This window comes from Dermacentor andersoni, chromosome 4 (assembly GCF_023375885.2).
Source record: "Dermacentor andersoni chromosome 4, qqDerAnde1_hic_scaffold, whole genome shotgun sequence".
NCBI classification, from domain to species: Eukaryota; Metazoa; Arthropoda; class Arachnida; order Ixodida; family Ixodidae; genus Dermacentor; species Dermacentor andersoni.
Genome location: NC_092817.1, coordinates 57,314,829 through 57,336,209, shown reverse-complemented (window position 1 = coordinate 57,336,209; position 21,381 = coordinate 57,314,829). Strand labels below are relative to the sequence as shown.

General features: G+C 46.5%; 1 protein-coding gene across 1 annotated transcript in view; it reads right to left on the bottom strand.

Moving 5' to 3' along the window:
* rdgC (retinal degeneration C) overlaps positions 1-21,381 on the bottom strand; it is a 237,668-nt gene that overhangs the window by 45,527 nt on the left and 170,760 nt on the right. Inside the window, exons 4-6 of the mRNA XM_050182970.3 lie at positions 15,514-15,680; positions 10,197-10,358; positions 560-726 (exon numbers count right to left, since the gene is read on the bottom strand). Of these exons, the coding sequence (XP_050038927.1) occupies positions 560-726; positions 10,197-10,358; positions 15,514-15,680 (496 nt within the window). The remainder of the gene's footprint in view (positions 1-559; positions 727-10,196; positions 10,359-15,513; positions 15,681-21,381) is intronic.

Genomic DNA, 21,381 nt, shown 5'->3' with positions numbered 1-21,381 from the left:
CACGAAAGATGGCCTAGAATAAGGGCGAGGGAGAAGAGATGCAGTGTGCTGAAAGATAAGCTCTCAACTATTTGTAAGACACGCTTTACAGCTGTCCCAAATACCGCACATGTGCACTCGAGTTATATTGCTACGGACGGGCACAGTTTTCAGACAGAAAATTCTTACGGCTACGAGAACTAACAAATGACATTATTTATATTTATATTTATTTGGGTATTATGGCCTTACGACTGTATGCATTATGTACTATATGTGATGCTAAAAATTCGCGTTGCGGAAAGACAAATACGCATTGGCCCCTAGCTGCACTGCGAATTCCACCAAACCGCGGGTGGACATGGAATTCAAAAGCCACGCCACCCTCCGTAGCAGAGGCGAGATGTCGGCGAGCGGGCAGTAAACAACGCCGTAGTTCGCCTTGTGGCGCCACAGTGCAACCACGCAGCAAGGTAATTTGAAGATTTACTTTGACACTTCAACGTCAGGTATGACAGTGGAGGACCTTTTTTTTTTTTCGACAACAGAGGAACATGGTATAGCGCTTAGGTTAACGCACCTGAGGTTCACGTTGAAGTCTTCGTGGTTTCCCCGGTTGAGGAAGACGGCGTCCCTCCAGACGAGCATGCAGACAAGCAGCAGCATGAGCACTTCGACCGAGTGCATGCCACGGTCAACGAAGTCCCCATTGAACACGTACGGGTTATCCCTCGAGGGCAGGCCGTTCTGCACATGCGCCACCGAGGAAAGATCACAACACACGCAGCTATTGCGCGCACGCGCACACAAGCGCGCCCTTTCCGTGCTCGTGAACGCGATCGCGTGTTCGAGCGACGTAAGCACCGGCTCTAAATGAAACGTTAAGGGCCCATATTCACGGAAAACATTTTCGCACTGGAACTGCACGTAAAAGCAGGCCGGTGCTGCCCAATCGTGACGTTAGACATAATGTTAGCGATGGCGGCCGCCCAATGACAGACAGCTCTTACGGACTTTGCGAGCTTTGCGAATCGTCTCCCCCACAGCGTTGTCATTCAAAAACTTCTCTTGGGTAATAGAGTTTTCGTATTGGCCGGCGTTCTGGCGTCCGTCACTCATGACAACGATCTGGTGTTACAACGTGTGATCGCCGTGCGGAGATGACCTACTGCGTTAATGACACTTACGTGACAGATATGTTGTCAATAAGTGCCGAGCATATGTCTGCTTCGGAAAGGAACTGGCCATAAAGCGAGCGAGAAACCTCGGGACGGATTTTGTAATGGTTCATTTGAATTTCTCATTCGTCTCGCCCTTCTTCATGGCTCGGACGGCGCCGAACCGCCACATACCTCCGGGATCGGCCGCTCGGCGTGAAGGGTGATAAGAAAAGAAATGCAACGAAATACGGCCCCAACACCTTCTCAAGCAATTATCTGCTGCTCATTTCCCAGTGCTAGTCTTATATATGTACAAAATATTTGGAAATTGCGGGGCTTTTCTACGATAGGCGCTTTGTTGTTCGTATAAAAATGCGTAGTGGTTTATCATCCAGCCGCAGGCGCCAATCTGGTGAGGACAATTGATGTCCGCGCTTTTGCAAGTAATGGGGCGCACACTGGCGAGGACACACGGTATTACGACAAAGGCGACTGTGATACACGCAGGAGATTGGGGTTCGCTCTCACACCCGAAGAGAATTTAAGCTAAGCTAACCCGAAGCTAATCCAACCAATCTTTCTTTCCTGAGGCCACGAGCCATCTTCGTCAAAAAAAAAAAAAAAATTAATTCGTTCACAGCTAAGTCATTTTCTGTGAATATTATTTTGGGTCACTGCAGCCGTGATTAGGCGAGTGCAGGATACACGAATGCCACCGTGCAGATACTCATTTGACATCGCAAGAGAACGACAGAGAAGGCTAAAGAATTTTCGTTCTCTAGTTTTTTCTTGTTTCCGACTCTCCGTCGTTACTCCTGGTTCGATATCAGCTCGCCGACTGAACGGGGACCCTATTATATGTCACGCCGACCTGAGCATTGTTCCGTTTGTTGTTCTACACATACACACGTGAACAAAGGCTGAAAAATATCGATCCGCTGCTCCCGCTATACGCCCGGGCTCATCATATTTCTTTATCCGCTCGGTCAACTCGCAGCAGCATAACCCGTGTAATCCGTGTCCGGGACTCGCTGCCGATCTGACTGACATCCATTATTTCGCTGACGCCCGGGTTCGACAATGTTTTGTACGCTGCCTCAACAGAGAGACCGCGGATGGAATAAGGCCTACACAAAAAGCGCGCCTATACGTAGAAGCATAACCCTGTTTCATCCGCCGACAGATGATTAAGAAGGCCAACCGCCGTTCTTGCAAACAGCGTTGATTAAAAGTTTGTTGTCCTCGTCTGTTTTCACTCATCACTGAGTTTTTTCGGGCGCCAGACTAGACCTTTCCTGTTGAGGGAAAAATGGCCATCGGTTCTCGAAGGAGGCCGTCAAACATCGCGAGTGTGAAAGACAGAACTGTACAAAACAAAACTGTACAGTGCAACAAATCTGAGGGAACGAGGCCACGGAACTGTCACCGCGACATCAGGGAAGCGAGCCAAACCACAGATCACCTCCGCGTTTCATAACGAAATAGGAGCCGGTCAGGCGCAAAAAAAAGCGGAAGCCCCCCCACCCCTCCCTCTGTCACGCACCGTTCCGTCCGTTTCTTTCGCGCTCGTCGGAGCCTCGGAAACGAACAAATCAACGCCAAACGCCAGACCGCGAAACAGGTCCCGCCAAAAAAGCAAAGGCCAAAGGGAACCGCGCTCCTTTTGCGGCTGACTCCCTCCGGCGCAAAGCGAGCTGTGTGCTATAAGGTAAGAACGGAGCTGGAAGGACGGTCTGGGAGTGAGGTTGTCGGAACGGTGCTCCAAATTAGGCTAGCGTCGCAGCCTGACGTTTCTTTCGTTTCCTTTTCTTTCTCCCTCTTTTTCTTCTTCCTCGCTGTTTTCTTCGTTCTTTTCTCGCTCGGTCCGGCAACGTTTCTCCGATAGAGACTGTGGAACTATCGGAATCGAAGGCTGTTCCGTGGAGACGGTTTTCGGGCAATATGAAGAAGAAAGAAGAAGCAAAATGAAAGAAATAAAGTCTAGGAAGAAACTTTTTCGCCGAACTTTTGCGCTTCTGTTACTGCGAGCGGAGAGTCAGAGCAGGCTAGAGAGAGGGCGCAGCTTGGCGTCATATCTCGCTGGCAGAACTTTCGGCAAGTTCATATAAGTGGTATAAATTGGTTGCTAAGTTGATAACGTGATAAGTAATTGACAGGTTCCGTCACTATAAGTCCATAAGAAATGTTTTCTTATGAGCTTGCTGCGTCGATAACTGTAGAGAAAGCCGGAGGCGGTGCGCGAAAGCAATGTTAGATTTGCTTTTGTTTGGTCGCTGGTCCATTTCTTTGTTCTGTGCGTTTACTTTCAGTGTGAAATAGGAGGAACTACGGCATTGTTAGTGTGGTAAACATATTTCACCCTGGTGCTATATATACTTACGGGGATATCATCTTATCAGTCACGTACTGGGCATTCACGTACTGGGCATATCAGTCACGTACTGGGCATTCATTCTCTGTCCCACAATTTAATTCATCTTTAAACGCCGTGCTAGAGAACTGACTGTGGTAGATAAGTGCAACTAAAGAATTATTTGCGTGTGAGAAAGGTCTGTGGGTATCCATTGACCTTGGCCATCGAAAACGGAACACAGAAAAGGACTGAACACACCTGAACAGCTTTTCGAGGACAGAGAAATACTAAACGAGCACTCTCTAGATGAAGCACAAGGTACAGTTATGCAGTCGCAACCCTCTTTTATCATTTGTATTTATGTGCGCTCGTATAACATGCGTTCCATGCTAATTTTTGTGCGTCTCGTGTGATGAAGCCTGTTTTTATTGCCGTTTCTCTGTGCGTGTATCACGTCAGCTGCGTATTTTTCTCTTGCGTGCGCCTGTTCGTATCGGCCCGCATCGTGGTCTAGTGTACGTATTCGGAACTCAATATACGCGTATATGTTACATGCCAATTTATTGCGTGGTGCAACCTGTCGCTACCTTTTGTCTTTATGTTCAAGTGTGTCTACGGGACTACATACGGACTTTATTTTAATGCGTCTGCATAGAACGGTCACGCGAACGTTAACCTGTCTATCGGCTTTTGTACTGCAAAAGAAGGGTGAGGAGTGTAGAGGAGGCTGACGCAGGTGGAAGGACACGAGGCACCTGACGGTGGCGGCGTGCGCAGCGCGTTGGAATGCGGACCCCAGTTGGCGCTCAGCCGTCAGCCCTTCGCTGTGGTGGCTACCTTCGCTCCCGGTCAAGCCCGGACGCGTGTCGCCCGTTCCGTCAGTTGCATTAGTGGCTGCGTTTGTGTTCTCTGTGTTGAATAGTTAAAGGTAACGATGGAGGCCGCGCCTTCTACGAGGAAAGCTAATGCTTACGCTTTACTGTCGCATGAATCCAATTTATCGCCCACATTTTATTCTCTTTGGCTAACTTTCGAACCTGTCACGTTCCTTCTTATTTTACAATATATAGCCGTCACCATGATAAGGCGATGAAATCTCTTCAATTCATTTTCATTTGAAGAAAGTCGCAGTTTCGCCCGAGAGGCGAAGCATCGATTGCGATAGCAAATTAGCAGACAGCTATACGAAGCAATGAAAGTACTTTCATCGGCCGTATAAACGTGGAAAGATTCGCTTACTAACTGTATTAAAAAGCATGGTGTCAGCGCGCCCAGGCAAACATGAACCCATCGCACTCGATGAGCGCGGACCCTCGCTGTCAAAACGCTGGTTCGAGAAAGCGCGGCAGCCGCAGCGAGCGGAGTGACCTTCGTGCGGTCTATCGCTTCAACGCAAGAGCGGCGAGAACACAGCGCGCACAAAGGTATGAGCCGTATGCAGATCTCTTTCAAGATACGGCGCGCACGACCGCGCGCGGCCGTGCAAAGTACGCATTTGTTGGCGGAGTCTAAGCCCCCCCCCCCCTCCCTCTCGCGTTGCCTCCCCGCTTTCCTCCATATAAGGCGGGCGAGATTGAGCCGCGATCGTCAGTTCCCCTTGCTCCCGATCGCGAAATGCACAGTTGCTGCTGGAGCCGCCCCCCCCATCCCCCCACGACCTTTCGCGCGACAGGAGGCAGTGTGTTTGCTCTCCCCTTTGTCTCCTCGCGCTCGCCAGATTGAGCCGCGATAGTCGGCTTCCGTCGCGTGCTTTCCCTCGCACATACAGCACACAACGCGCGGCTACAGTGTTATCGCCCCTGTAGTTTATACGGAAGATCACTGCGACGGCGACGGCAAAAATGCGGCTGGAGTGTCCATATAATTGCTATCGCAGTAAAAATAGAGGTAGAGAGAAAAGAAAAGAAGCGTTTCGCTGAGCAGCGGTCTTGCCGCCCTGTAATAACCTTCATTTAATAATCTATTTTTTGACCTATGGTTACAGGCAGCGCTAAATTGACGGAACCACGAGGAACAGACTCTGATTCAAACTAAATGACGCGTTAAAGGGTCCATACATAGTGAAACCACTTTGACGTCGAAGGCGAGCGAGCGGTTTCCCTCTCGCCTTGGCTACCCTCCCCACCCCACGTGAGCTCTCTCCTCCATGCTGCGAGCTTTTCTGTAAGACACGTGGACACTAGGTCTGTACCAGCCATTTTGTTGGCGATATTGTTTGAAAACACCCTGAACTTCCCCTTATCAGTATGCCCTGCGCTTGTCGGCTAGCGCTGTCGGCTACACGCTGTTGCCGCCGCACGTGCAGCGCATATGGCAGGGCAGAGAAGGCTCAACCGGCGGGGAAGGAAACATTTTCTTCGTCGCTTGTCGTCAAAGGCAAGTATGAAAAATTGATTGGTCGCGCGGGACCAGGCGCCTTGTGGCACCGCCTTTAGTTGCTGTGGCTTGATGCGCAGTTTGTCACCGCGGCCACCGCCTCGGGGCAGCCAGTACAGTCGAGCCGGAGGACACTGCGTGCATAAATTATTCTGTCTGCTCTCACTTCCAGACTATTTGCCTGCCATTTACTCGGTTTCTTGGGAAACTGACGGATGAGAGCTCAGAAGGGGCGTGAATGCGCTGGCAGTTAAGAGAAAGCTGTTGCTCGGGCTAGCTCCGATGCCAAACGCGTAAATGCTTTGCTGAGGTAACCCCTGGACCGATTTTAATAGAGTTTGTTGCACTTGAAAGATACAGGTAAATTCCAGCTAGTGACGACTGAACTTTTAAATAAGAATTGCATAAAATTGGTAAGTAGGAAACATAGAAGCACACGCTTTACAAATCCATAACTCTGCGCTAAGAACAGTTATCGCAGTTCTGTAAACTACGCCCATTAGAACATCCAAAGCGGACAAATTCGATATATCAATTTATATTTTACTTGAATTTGTTACAATGTTTACAACGGTTCTCCAAAAGTTCTACTCAGACATCAGTAGTGTATTTCAGAGTTATGTATAATACATCAGTTTTGTCCTCTTTAGATTTACTATTAGATGCAATTTACATAATTGTGATATCATCTTGCATTACTGGGATACAGAGTTAGATACATGACAGTTTCGTTTCCTGTAAATTTGCGGCTCTCACATATTTTATAAAATGATGACAGTCTAAATCAAAAGTACGCTTCCAACAGTCACTAGATTTTAACTCTTTTCTTTTCAGTGCAAGAAGCCTAATCAAATTTGGAGTAGTGGTTGCGAGGAAACCGATTTCTCCTTTGCCATGTATTTAGACAGGAGCCCCCGAGGTAAAGCTTCCTATTAAATATACCTTTGTCGTGACGAGTACATGTGCTCTACCAAGAGAGAGACAGAGAAGGAAAGGGAGACAAGAGTGTTAACTACAGATAGTCACCGGCTGGCTGCCATACATGTACTGGCTACCATTGCCGTAGCCTGAAATTTATTTCTGAGGGGCGTAGGGGGGACGTGTTGAGCCCGCACTTGACAACGGGAAAGGTGAGGGGGGCTGGGCAGGCCACATCATCACTAGCCTATTTTGATGTCGCGTGCAGGACGAGTGCCTCCCCCAGCGATCTCCAATTACCCTGTCTTGCGCCAGCTGATTCCAATTTATGCGTGCAAATTTCCTAATTTCATCGCCCCACCCAATTTTCTGCCGTCCTCGCCTGCGCTTCCCTTATCTTGGAAACCATTATGCAACTATAAGAAACAACCGGTTATCTGCCTTACGCCTTGCATGGCCTGCCCAAGCCAGTTTTTCCTCTCAATATCAACTAGAATATCGGCTACCCCCCGTTTGCTCTCCGACTCTCACCACTCTCTTCCTGTCTCTCAACGTTTCGCCTATCATGTTTCGTTCCATAGCTTTACGCTGTCCTTAACTTGTCAAACTTCTTTGTTAACCAGGCCACATACTAACACAGAAATGGGGAAATTGGGGGGGGGGGGGTGCACATGCCCGAGGTTCCCTCCCCTCCCCTGGCTCATATGTCAATGCTTTTCGCATTGACATAAAAGACAGTTCTAAGTGCTTTCGAAACATATGTCTGTGATAAGGTACCTGTGCACCTCGTCTTTCACTGCTATCAGTTTCGGGAACACACGCGGGCACTCTCCATCACCCTCAACAAGCTTGACAACCGTCCGCGATATGAAAGGAGAGTTCTAGGCTATATGGGGCCTAGCCCACGAAGAATTGCGTTGCGAATGGTGGGCGCCTGCTCTAACGAAGAGCTTTATCGCAAGAGCATTTTTGTGAAAGCAGGCCCTGTTTCATTTCCTTCCATTCACTGTAGCTTCTAAGGCCCGAAGGCCGCCGACGAATGTAAGACGCGCTGACGAGCAGCAAAGTAGTGTGTGTGTATATATATATATATATATATATATATATATATATATATATATATATATATATATATATATATATATATATATATATATATATATATATATAGCAGATGTAAATGAAACAATAAAGATGTAATAAGGAAATACACGTGGTACTTAGCGGTTAATCAACCGAGTAAACAAGAAGCAGAAGAATGACCTTGTGTATGATATACCGAAGCATTGTAAGTCTGTAAGGCAATAACAACATTAAATAAAATGTAAAAAGAAGGAGCGGTAAATAAAGAAGGAGGGTATGAACACTTAACGAGTTGTGTTAACGGCGAAGGGATGTAGACGCTGTCGTAACAAAACAAGGGTGTTTTATAAGTGATGACGCTGGACAGTTACCGGAAAAGATGCATGGTCTGTACACGAAGCTGCACTCAAAGGCACACACACACACACACACACACACACACACACACACACACACACACACACACACACACACACATATATATATATATATATATATATATATATATATATATATATATATATATATATAAGGAAAGTGTATTTAAGAGGTAGAGGGTAGGAGATGCTGCTGTGGAATTGAAGCGATGGAAGGTTGTGGTTGCCTTTCACTGCAGTTACTTAGATATCGGATCACATTCAGAAGTGATAAATCAGACGGTATGATTACGCATTGTTTAATTCGTTAGTAACCGAAGCTTGAGAGGTGTGCAAAACGCCAGAAGCATATTAAAGTTTAGTGCGTGTGTTTTACACGCAAACATTCTAATTTATCGTACAAAATACGACATGCTTCGTGACAGATAACCGAGCGTGCTTGAGGCCTCCAAGCAAATAGTTTTAAATATCATTTCAATATGGCTAGGAGTGTAAAATTAAAACCCGCTAACATTCGTATGCAGCGAGGTTTTGGTGACGGGAACTGAAACGGTATGTGGTATATAGAGAGTCGTACGCTTGCGTGCAAGTGTAATGGAGTGAAAATTTGGAAGCTTCAGATGCCATTTTTCACACCGCGTAGCAAAATTTTTGGCGTCATTATGTAAGGTTACGACGTTATCAGCTCCGCGGAGAGCACAGTACACAACTCAGCCGTGAGGAAACAATGCTAATTTTGTCTTGGTATCCCTCAGTGTTTTGTCGATAATGGAATAATCGCAGTGATAATACTGCGCTTTGGGAAGCGCCCTGCGTATACATATCACTCAAAGGAGGATCTTGGCGTTTGCCAAATGTAAACTGAACACGGCAGTTGAGGTAAAAACCTAGAGGATCAGGTAAGCCAATAAAGCATCGGTAAGCCAAGACGATCCCAGATTCTCGCAATTACATAAGTGTGTGGTATACAGTCAAATGAATTTGATAGGTTTAAGAAATCCACGTATATTTGTATTTGATCATCAAGTTGGATTATAGGATGTCGTGAATGAACTCAGGGATTTGTCTCTCACGCAGTGATAGGTGTCGAAATTCGTACTAGGGGAAGAAATATTTAGTTTGAAAATGATCTATTAAGTTCAACGATGAGACGTGCTCGAAAAGTTTGGAGAGTGTACTCGCTTAGTGAGTAGTTGGAACTGAAATCCACGTTTTTAAGAGTAATTTCGTGGGCTGCTTTACTTTCGGCTTTTGATTTAGTACGCCAAGTTCTAGCCGGCAACGGCGAGCGGAGACCCGCGCCGAGTAACGGCAACTTCGAGGATGACGGAGGCATAAATAAAGTTTCTCCAATCCAATCCAATATGGCGCGGGGAACAATTCCCTGATTTCGTTGTACACGCGGGCAGTGGCTACACCTAAGTACTGAATACATCGAACGAAGGCCGTGTGTACTACCTTTTCTTCGACTATCCCAAGCGCATCATTACACATAGACAGCCCCCCAGACCCCCTCGAACAAGAACACCGTTTGCTGGATTTCAAAAGACATGGCCTTCAGAAGACGTGTACCGCAAAGCTATGAAAGCACTTGAACGCGTACTGGAAGACACTGACATACGTTATTATTACTGACTGCGGTGCACTTTGTGCAATTTTCTCAATTTTTGCCTCAGTTTCGTCTCATTCTGGCGTGCAGCTCACGTGTGTAACTCAGATATCCGAGGACTTTGTTTCAATTGAAATTCTTCGAAAGAGACTTCCACCTTGAATACATTTTCTTGTTTCATATAAGTGTTACTTTTTGTTTCTTGTATTTTTCTTTATTATTTTACGTCGTATTAATAACCAAGTGATAAACCGTCCCTGGGAATCTCCACGATAATTAAGATAAATAAATAAGAGCGATTGTCTGCGGGCGTTGGCTGTTGCGCTCGCGCACACACCCACCTTGTAGAAGACGGTGAGCAGGTCGTCGAGCTTTCCGTGCAGGTCGCCCACCACGGTGATCTGCTTGGCGAAGGCTGTCGAGGCGGCGCTCACGTTCGGCTTGGTCTGCAGGTAGCGTCGCGCCTCGTGCAGCACCAGCAGCACGTACCGGGCGTGCAGCGTCTGCGCGCGGCGGCATCGAGTGAGGAGAACCGAGGCCGCTCAGTGCGTGCGAACTTTGTGTTACAAGTTAAACAAAGATCGATCGATCAATCAATCAATCAATCAATCAATCAATCAATCAATCAATCAATCAATCAATCAATCAATCAATCAATCAATCAATCAATCAATCAATCAATCAATCAATCAATCAATCAATCAATCGTGAAAGAAGGAACCAGATGATGGTGCTCATTAGAAGCATTAACCTCTTAAGTAAAAAGAAAAAAAAAATCACCGGCGATTACGATGCTTCCTAATGCGAATTTCGAATGCCGCTGTTTAGGTGTTTTGAATTCACGGTGTGTTATGGCAAAAAAATTTGAGTCTGAAGGACAAGGCGCCTTCGGCGGCGGCGCTCAGCTTGTGCACGGGCAGCTCGTTTAGCAGCAGCGGCAGACGAAGCATTTCCACCAGTTGCGTCGCTCATTGTTGAGAAAGAAAGCGTGAACACGGGAACGCGTTGCTCGCGCAGAGCCCATTCTCTAGCGGCGGCGGCGCCACAGGGAAAGTAGCACACGAGCAGTGGATCGGACGCGCACGCCCGTGCCTTGTTTCCGCCCTGACCGCATGCCTTTTCGTGCCGGCCCTCCGCTTTCCTCCTCACCCTTTTCGCCATACCTTCTTCCGCTTTCCGCCTCCTGGTTGCGCTGCACCATCCTCTCCGCTTTCCTCCTCGCGTCTTTCATCCCCCCGCTTCGCTGCGCGTTCGCTTCCATCTTTTGCTATGCTCGTTCGCTCGGTTACGCCGACGCCGACGCTCGCCGCAGGAACGGGCGCCAAAGAGCTGCGCTCTAAAAAACAATACTTTGAAGAGGTAGCACAATCTTATTTACTGATACACCAAAGACAGCGTAGCTGTCTAAGCGAATTTTCACACACTTGACTGGTATTATAAATATTATAAGGGTTTTCATGATGGCTGTTTTTTGTGCTGATTCATCCCCGACGTTCTGGTCGCATACAGTCGTTTCGGGGCTCCCACGCAGAGGCTGTGTTGCTGTTCGATTGACACTTGATAATAACCAAATGGTCAACTTTCATTGACGCGGCCGTATAAACTGCTAGCTGACCTCCAATTGGGGGGGGTGTATATTAAAAGGCGACGCGAGACACAATTACAGATTACTGGCTAAAAAGAAAAACCACCGAATGAAGTTGTTGCCTATTCGAGTGAGGTAACTCAAGGTAACTTCTTATATTATAATCCTGGTGAATTACGTTTCAAAGCAAAAAGTCGGGACTTGCACGCAGGTTGCGTTGTTGGCTTTTTTTATTGACATTTTGTACCGAGCATGCCGCCACACGCCGGCCTTCACCGCCACACGAGAACTTATACGGGACAGTTTACGCGTCCCGCTTATAGGTGTGTATTCCTTTTCCTTTGTACATGTTGAATTCACGCTGAAGTTCCGTGGTTTATTAACATGCACCGATGAGTCCAGCGGTATGTTGTTCTTAAAGAAGTAGCAGTTTCACCCGAAAGGAAAAGCATCAATTGCAATAGCAAATTAGTAGATAGTTACACGAAGTAAGGATAGTAATCTTATCGGCCATAGAAACATGGAAACATTCGTTTACTAACTGAATTAAGAAGCATTGTGTCAGCGCGCAGAGGCAGACATGAACACGTCACACTTGATGACCGCGCACGTTCGCTATCTAAACGCTGGCGTGAGCAAGCGCGGCAGCAGCAGCGAGCGAAGTGACCTTCGTGCTGTCTATCGCTTCAACGCAAACAGCAACGAGAAACGAGGAAGAGGAGAAATGGACGGACAGGCAAGGAGGTTAGCCAGTTCAGCGGTGAGAAAACAGCACGCACGGAGATATGAGCCATCTGCATATGGCTTTCAAGATACGGTGCGCGCGACCGCGCACCGCCGCTTAAAGTATACAGCTGCTGACGGAGTAGGAGCCATCTCTCCAGCGCTGCCTCCCCACTTTCCACCGTTTCGTGCGCGAGATTGAGCCTAGATCGTCAGTTCGCCTTGCGCCCGGTCGCGATATACGCAGTTGGTGCTAAAGCCCAACGCCCCCCCCCCCCCCACCTCCCTCCCATCCCCCCACGGCATTTTATGCGACGGAAGACGGCGCATTTGCTCTCCCCTTTCCTCCCTCGCGCGCGCCAGATTGAGCCGCGATCGTCGGCTCCCCTCGCGTGCTTGCACTCGATATACAGCGTACGGCGCGTGGCGACGACAAAAATGCGCCTGGAGTGTCCATATAATAGCTATCCGAATAAAAGAAAAACAAGGGGAAGGATTGAGGAGCAGCATGCGAAAACGTCGGGTGAACCCATCTAGCGATGACTGTAGACGTTCTTGCTATTAGCATTCAAGCAATGCAGTGGCACACCGTACTGCTGAAGACACCTTTACATACAATCTGTAGTGGGGGGAACTATACGCTAAGAATGCTATTCGTATTAATACACCCCCGCGCCACAGTGCCACCACAGATCACCACGTGTACAAATCTTCGGACGCCACAAAGAAAGCTTCGCTAAGCGCTGCCTTGCAACCGCAGCCAGTTTTGTCCCACTGACACCGTAGAATTGTGGTTCAACATGTCTGACTTCAAATGAACTGCGACGGCATTGCATAGGCGCAATGTTCAGGCGCAAGAATTTTATTGTAAGCTTGAAGAGCGCTCTCTCTCACTTTTATCAGTCGGACATGTAATTTCCTTTCTTTATTTTGTGAGCGAGAACGGCATTTCAGGAGCTAGATAGCAGACAGAAGCAGCACGCCAAAGTGGGCGAAGTAGGTTAATAATGCTAATCGCATTAAAAACGGCAATGCTAAGGTGTATGGTCTGATATGTTAATGCTTAGATGTATGTAGCGGCTGATGTTCGGAAGTGGTCTCCATCTCAAGGATTGGGTGAGCCCAGAGATGCTCAGCTTCGGTGATATCACGAGAATTAACGTACAAATATTCAGAGTGACATGGCCGGTGGGCACACGTGCAGTAAGTATGGCAGAACAAGGAAAAGCAAGAGTTGAATTCAATTCGAATGTGTCGACAAGTGGTCCAAGTGATGGTTCAACGATGTGATATTCTACATATTGCTTGTATTGCTTATACTTTTCACTATGTATTGTGTTATTGACATGAATGTTCAGCCTAGCTAGCTGCAGATTCAGTGTTTTTTTTTCTTTTACTTGAGCATTTATTCTTTTGTAATAGTTTATATATGTTCATGCTAAAGTTTTTTCTTTGTGTATACTTTGCTTTATGTATTGATTTCATTTATGTAAAGTACCCTTCTTTCCTCCCTACCCTTCCCCGCCCAATGTAATGCCCTCGCGCCCTTAGGCTGCATGAATAAAAAGACATGCTCAAAGGCGAGAAAGCCTACTAGCTCAATTGATGGCATCGGACTGAGGTTTGTCTAGCTTTCCCTAGCCATCCATTTCCCATATTTGCTGTGCAGTTCACCAACTCGCAAGCACGGCGTCGTCTATAGCTCACACACTTGGTACGTAAGCCACGTGTGCGCCTTTTGATGAGGTCATACGTGTGAAGGTATACGCAGTATTATATAAAAGAGTCAACACAACGCGTTCTTTGTGTCGACGAAAATTCAAGTCGTTGTGAGTGAGTTTTCCCTAAAATAAGTGCGACCCGTGAACCTGGTATTAAAGGTGTTCAAATTCACAAGCATGAAGAAACGCGTATATTTCTGGTTGAGCTTTCTGTAAATAAATATAAAAAAGTACGCTCAAATCGTTTCTCCGAAGACGCCTGCCGTGCATAGCACTATATAACTTTTTCGAACGGTTGAAAAATAAATTGCCTGAGGACAGAGAGGCAGAGGCCAGCCGAGTCAAACGGGAAGATTGCCAAGCGCAGCAACCGCGGTAATTGTCAAAAAGCAGACGTCGCTGAATGGGCTCCTCCAGTTTCGTTTTTACCGAAAAAAAGCAAGCCTTAAGTTTCTGTCTCCATTTTACGAAACCTTGGAACTCAAATGTAATGTAGCTCCTTTTTTTCTCCCTTTGAGTGGTACAGTCCGAAGAGCAGCAAACGGCAGCGGTGGGCTATTCCTCTCGGCTTCATGTTAAATGAGCCGAGGGTTTACTGCACTCTAGGCTATAGCGTCACGTTCCAACTTAAACTACGTTTCATTTCGCAGAGACCCACGTCCCTTATCTCCTCGCAACCGGTTACGAAGAGCACACGAGGCCCTCGGGATGCCGTACCAGGGAACGCTATTGTTTTGCGCCGATAGCCCACTGAGTATCAACAGTGAGGCATGTATCTACTCCATGTAAGCAATGTTGCGGCACAGACAGAGTTACAAGAAGTGCTGCTGTTCACCGAAGACCCCAGATGACTGCGCTGTTCCAGACTGTTCTGATTAACTTTTACTGCAAAGTGCACACGACCGCCTCGTATGTGTGGCTATAGGAACATAGTGGAATACTTTCGGCATTGAAAGTGCCAGGGCTCGAAATTGGAGGCACGCTTTCCACAAGCCTGTGGCGATATAGCACAGAAACAAAATGTCCGTTGGCACGCATTTCATTTCACTCAATTCGATTTAAAGAGCAATGTTCCTCGTTGGTATCACGCACTGATTTACCTGTTAGCTTCAGCGATACCAACGCGAAATAGTGCAAGTTTCCACTCGTATTGTATATATTATTTATGTCTAATATCGGTCGAACTCAGGACCGAGACAGGAATGGTAGGATTCATACAAAACAGTAATTGACTTTCAATTGACATGGCAACAAATAAAAAAGTAATAAACAGAGAAAAAATGACTCCTTATTCAAGTGATACGAACGCAATAAATATTAATCAATTATTCAATTACAACAAAAAATATAGCGAACATAGATAACAAATATAAACACGAATTACTCGCAACAGACATGGCAACAAATCAACAGGTGACGAACAGGTAAGCGATACCTGCTTATCTTAAGGTATTACGAACACCCCTAAAGTTGCGCGAGGCTACAAATAAATAGTAATTTGATGTCACTTTTGCAGTTTCAGAGTTGTTTCAGGCTTATGGCAACATCGTCTTTCGTGAATCGACTTCCACGTTGGAAGGAATTTAGCGGGTGCTCGTTTGAGTAAGAGGTTACGCACGCGGTGCTCACCCTGCGGTCCTTGAAGCCCTGTATGAGCGCGTCCACCTGGTTCGTCGTGAGCGGGAGCCGCAGGTGTGGACCCCTGTACGCCTCCTCGATGACCACTTCGTCGGGGTTCGTGTTGCGCCACAACTCCTGCTCCGCCAGCTCGCTCTTCTCCAGTTCTTTCGGCCGACCTGCTCAACGCCAGTCGCGCGCGTGCGCGCGCCGATCGTGTTTAGCTTGCACGCACCTCCGAACCACGTGCAGACGGGCAGCAAGCAGCGTGCCCTTTTTTCCACGGCGCCCCTTCTCGTAAGGGGCAGCGCCGTGCTTTAATGACGGATTCGTTTGCCATCGCTACCACCATTAATCTCTGTAAATGTCAACAATAGGCCGCGTTGACTGCTTTCAGAAAAAAACAAAAAACAACGAGAGACAACAAAAGACAAATCACTCCTGCTTGAAAGGGTAAGGACCGGCCCTACCGACGATTCCATTTAGTCGCTATACTTTGGCGATCGAATCAGCTTGAGAGACGCGGCATACGATGACAAGAAATGACAGAACACTTGTCCACTCCTGTCTTACGCACTCTTTTACTCCGGGCGGTATCATTAATCAACACGCAAAAGTTAATGTTCCAGTGCTGCAGCCATGAAACGTCTGAGACGGAAGAACGTTATCTATCTATCTATCTATCTATCTATCTATCTATCTATCTATCTATCTATCTATCTATCTATCTATCTATCTATCTATCTATCTATCTATCTATCTATCTATCTATCTATCTATCTATCTATCTATCTATCTATCTATCTATCTATCTATCTATCTATCTATCTATCTATCTATCTATCTATCTATCTATCTATCTATCTATCTATCTATCTATCTATCTATCTATCTATCTATCTATCTATCTATCTATCTATCTATCTATCTATCTATCTATCTATCTATCTATCTATCTATCTATCTATCTATCTATCTATCTATCTATCTATCTATCTATCTATCTATCTATCTATCTATCTATCTATCTATCTATCTATCTATCTATCTATCTATCTATCTATCTATCTATCTATCTATCTATCTATCTATCTATCTATCTATCTATCTATCTATCTATCTATCTATCTATCTATCTATCTATCTATCTATCTATCTATCTATCTATCTATCTATCTATCTATCTATCTATCTATCTATCTATCTATCTATCTATCTATCTATCTATCTATCTATCTATCTATCTATCTATCTATCTATCTATCTATCTATCTATCTATCTATCTATCTATCTATCTATCTATCTATCTATCTACTGAATGAGGTCTCTGCTAGAAACGTGAAATATTTGGCATCTTCCCCCTATTAAAGGACCATTAAAGGCTGTCCAGAGTGACGTATTAAAAGGCCTCTAAGAACAAGGAAATTTATGTTGAGAAGTCGTGTCAAAGCGAGCAGTCTAGTGCCGCACATGCCAGTATATTATCTTTATTTGTCAGAGGATTTAAGCTTTAACACAATATTTAGACTATCGCTTCCCGTTCCTGAGACTGGCTTAAGGCAGAGAGATAGGAGGGAGAAGAAGAAAGGCAGTGAGGTTATGCAAGACTGAGGCCGGTTGTCTACCCTAAAGTATTCGTAATGCCCGGTAGACAAGGTTGTGAATAGTCTCTAGGTAGACAAAAGCTGGACCGATGCTGTATGTACGAGACTGGAGTGGTAAATGAGCAGCCACGAGCGTCAGTTTAGCCATCCCTTGTTTATCACCACTGGATGATGCGGACGGTAGCAGAGCAGAGCCTTGCACAGATGCTAACACGAAACCGTAACTACTTTGACTGATGGGCCAAGCGCTTGGTGTTTCCTGGAGCTGCAGCTTTCATCAAAAAGACAAGCAGCGTACGAGTATACTATCGAATAAACAGATGAACAAAGAAAACGAACGCTCTGTGCACGAAGCGGCCGTGACTGTGTTTTTAACTGCAGACGGCGATGAGTTCAAAGAATTGAGACAAATTTGAACGCTCGCTGCCGTTATGGACAATCTAAAACTTTAAGATGTTGTTGAATTGCGCCATATTCTTTGGAGTCAATCAGGGAGGATGTGACCCCAACAACAGCCAATCAGAGGTGCTCAAATGGCGGAGTCTGACATCGTTCAGAGTAGTCTGCGCAGTCGTTCGGAAGCAGCTACATTGGTGCGCGGTTACGAGAAATATCTTGCATGTCCACAAGCTGCATTCGCTTGGTGTAGATGCCAGTGATTTTCCACAGCGGCGGCCGCAGATGTGTTATCGGGCTCGCAGATCCGCTATACCTATGCTACGCCTCACACGCTCCGTGCAGTGCGGCAAAGTCTAACTCACGTATCAGCCAGTTCGCGACGAGAGCCGGTTGCGTGAGCTACCATTGCGCGCTACTAATCCTTCCGTGAAGCTTCCATTCAGTCGGAGCAGAGTGGGGGGCGATAATTTGAGGACATTTACGATCGTTCTTTTGTTTTCCCGTTCTGGTTGGCTGACGCCAACCGCAGTTTTGGCTGCACTGCCCGTAATTGTTGAGACGGATTATATGTATGTACCGCGCAACGGTGACTGCAGCGGTTCTTAGTCGACAGAAGAGTCTCAATGGCCAACTCACCGCCAGCTGCTTATAGCACGTTCTGGACGGCTCCACATTGACGCTTGCAGCGTCGGCCTCTCACTTTCCGTTCATTACGGAGCAACGGCCTCGCTATTCCTTGTTAATGGTAAGCGCTCCCTCGCACTGCGGCGGATACCAATTAGACGACCGCAGGAGTCGCTGTGCCGCGTATCTACATGCTTTGCATAGACGTCCGTCGGATGTTCAAGTTAGAACAGACACACTGGTGAGGTTAATGTGGACGGCATTCAACCTCCATAAGGAAAGTGCTAGTTCCTTACGGTGTTAGCGGTGACGCACACGGCGCCTAAGTGGTCACGCACTTAGCAGAATTAACTTAAACTTAGAACACCAGTGCAACGTGAAATGAATAGCTTTGCTGTGCTGGCTTAATGAAGTTTGATGATCCGAGAAGCACTGGAAAAGGGCTTACGTACCATTTTACGCGGTAAAAGTGAAAAGTAAATTTTTAACTAAAGGGATGATGTTAGAAATGAACAATGTCCGGAGAAATGTTAATACCATTTTGGGAACTTAGAGTGCGGAGGGCAATAAGTTAAAAAAGAAAAACAGGGTGACTTAGTGATCAAAAACATCCGCTTGTTAAGTGCACATGCGCCCACTTTCTTTTTCTTTTTTTTTTAAAGCAACGAAGTGGAGAAGCGCGAGCTTCCAGGTGGTCGTTTAATAAATTTGCTCCTCTCAACTCACTCGCGAAACCTTTGTTGTTCGCTTCTTTCAACGCTGCTTTTTTTTTTTCTATTGCTGACACGGGGGATTGTAGCTGATGGAGAACGTAAGTCTATATCGCCAAAACAATGCCAACGCACGCACATACATATTTTTATTTTTTTGCCGCGCAAGACATTTCAAACTTTTGTTTTCTTTTTTCTTTTTGTACCCGCGGTTTCTCGGACACGCGGGTCACTCTATACACGGCGCCCGTCGAACAATTTTTCTCGACTGTCGAAAGTGTTCGGAGCTTAAACGCGAAAACTGCGGGACGAACAATACACTGACGAACTCTTCCCTCGGCGAGCTGACGCGATTATCTGGCAGGATAAAGCGGCGACAGAGAGTCCTGGTGCTTGCGACTGTACACACGCACATTAGAGTGGGCCTCTTCGGTCTCGGAAACACGATCTGTGGCCTTTTACCTGACCCTTGCATTATGCAAATTGCAGAAGTACTTTGCCTAGGCAAATTTTCAAAGAACGAAACATTTCTCTCGTCCCTCCCGTCTGCGCCACACTTAATTCTCTATAGACTCCTAAGAGTGTGGTACAGGTGCTGTGGCCGTTTCCCGTGGCTCTTTCCAACTGGCAATTCTTGATTTCTTTTTTTGTTGTGTCTATTGATGTGATTACCCTAAATAATAAGAATCAAAACTAAAACGCTATTCAAGCGCTATGTCGCGGCAGGAAGGAACCTCTGCCTCGTGGTGGGTTGCAACGCATCATAAAGTATGCACTGCTGCCATTTGATTGGAAACGCGCGTCATTGGCTGATGGCTCAAAGGTAGAGCGCATGAGGGCCAAACAGCGAAGCGCTTACTCACGAAGCTGAAACGCCTTTCGCTTGGAAAGCCCAAGGCAGAGAAATGAGCACCAGCTGTATCCGGCATGACAGCGCGCCTGGGTCTTCATTTAAGGTCGCTTTGTGTGTAAATCAGCGGGTATGTGTGTCGGCAGTGTGAGGCAACCAGAGGCCCGTTGTGGAATACATCATTTCCGGTCACCAATTGGACTTATATACTACCTGAACGAAAACACCTTTTTTGCTGTTTTCAATGACGGCGAAAGAGGTTGAAAAAGAGAGCCGGCGTCCTTCACATACGAAAAGTTTTTTTCTTTTTCGGCAAGTTTCGGAACACGACGTCTTGTACGTCTCACGCATTAAAGAAGCATTATGACGCTGCATTAATACGCGTTCTTTGTTGGAGCGGAAATATACCTGGCCATAACACAATAACGTAACTCACGGGAAAGACTCGTGTGGTTGGCCAATCCGCAGCGCTAAGTCGTTTTACAATCACAGGAAAAGAACGCCTATGCAACAAGTGGGCAGGGAATACGCATTGTCGTGAAACATTTATCGTCCGCTATTATACCTATATTAAAAGCGGCTTTTCGAGTTAAAAATCAACATCGTCGCTCATGCCTCCATTCTTACGTGCTTCTTACTGCAGAGAGTCATTAAGAAAGACATGTTTTACGACCAAGTTCCACCACAAGAGAAGCTAAAGCAACGAAACCCGATGTGACATGACATTGTAAGTATTTTCACATTTAGCTATACAGTGCTGGAAAAGGCAGGGACTGCTTAAGGACGCCGTACACGAACTGAAAAAAAGTTCAAGTTCGCTGAGAAGGAGAAGGCTACACAAACTGAAAAAGTTCAAGTTCGCAGAGAACGAGAGGGCTACACAAACTGAAAACGCTCAAGTTAAAAAAAATATGGGGTTTTGCGTGCCATAACTACTTCCTGATTATGAGGCACGCTGTAGTGGGGGACTCTGGAAATTTCCACCACCTTGGATTCTTTAACCTGCACCTAAATCTAAGTACACGGGTGTTTTCGCATTTCGCCCCCATCTAAATGCGGCCGCCGTGACCAGGATTCGATCCCGCGACCTCATGCTCAACAGCCCAACACCATAGCCACTGAGGAACCACGGCCGGTAAGTTCAAGTTCGCAGGGAAGGAGAAGGTTACACGAAGGGAAAAAGCTCAAGTTCGCAGAAGAGGAGAAGGCTACACTAGCGGCGCTGGTATGTCGCCTGTGGGCTGAAGGCCTGCGAGATAGACTATGACAGTGATGGTGCGTGGCGCCTACGATTTTCGCGCACGATTTGCATTTCTCTGCTTAAAGCTTCCCGTTCGTTTCACGTTATGCAAAATTTCTCCTCCTTGGCCATGCGGAATGTAGCAAACTGGACCCCTTTCTTGTCAACCTGCCTGCCTTTCCGCTTTCCCTTTTCTTTCCGTTGTCACATTTCGAAATAAATCTTTCCTGTTTTATGTGGATGAAAAAAAAAGAAACAAGACGAACAGACTAACCCCGTATTTACAAAACAGGCCTCAACTCGAAGCATTTAAGCAACTTCACCGAATGGAGCACAGTGCCGCCCTTCGACTGAAGAAGTAAAATGCTTTTCGGCATAACCCTGCTTGCTAATATGATTACGGCGAGGAGTCGCTTCGGAAACACGCCCTGATTCCATTCGAAGTTATACCA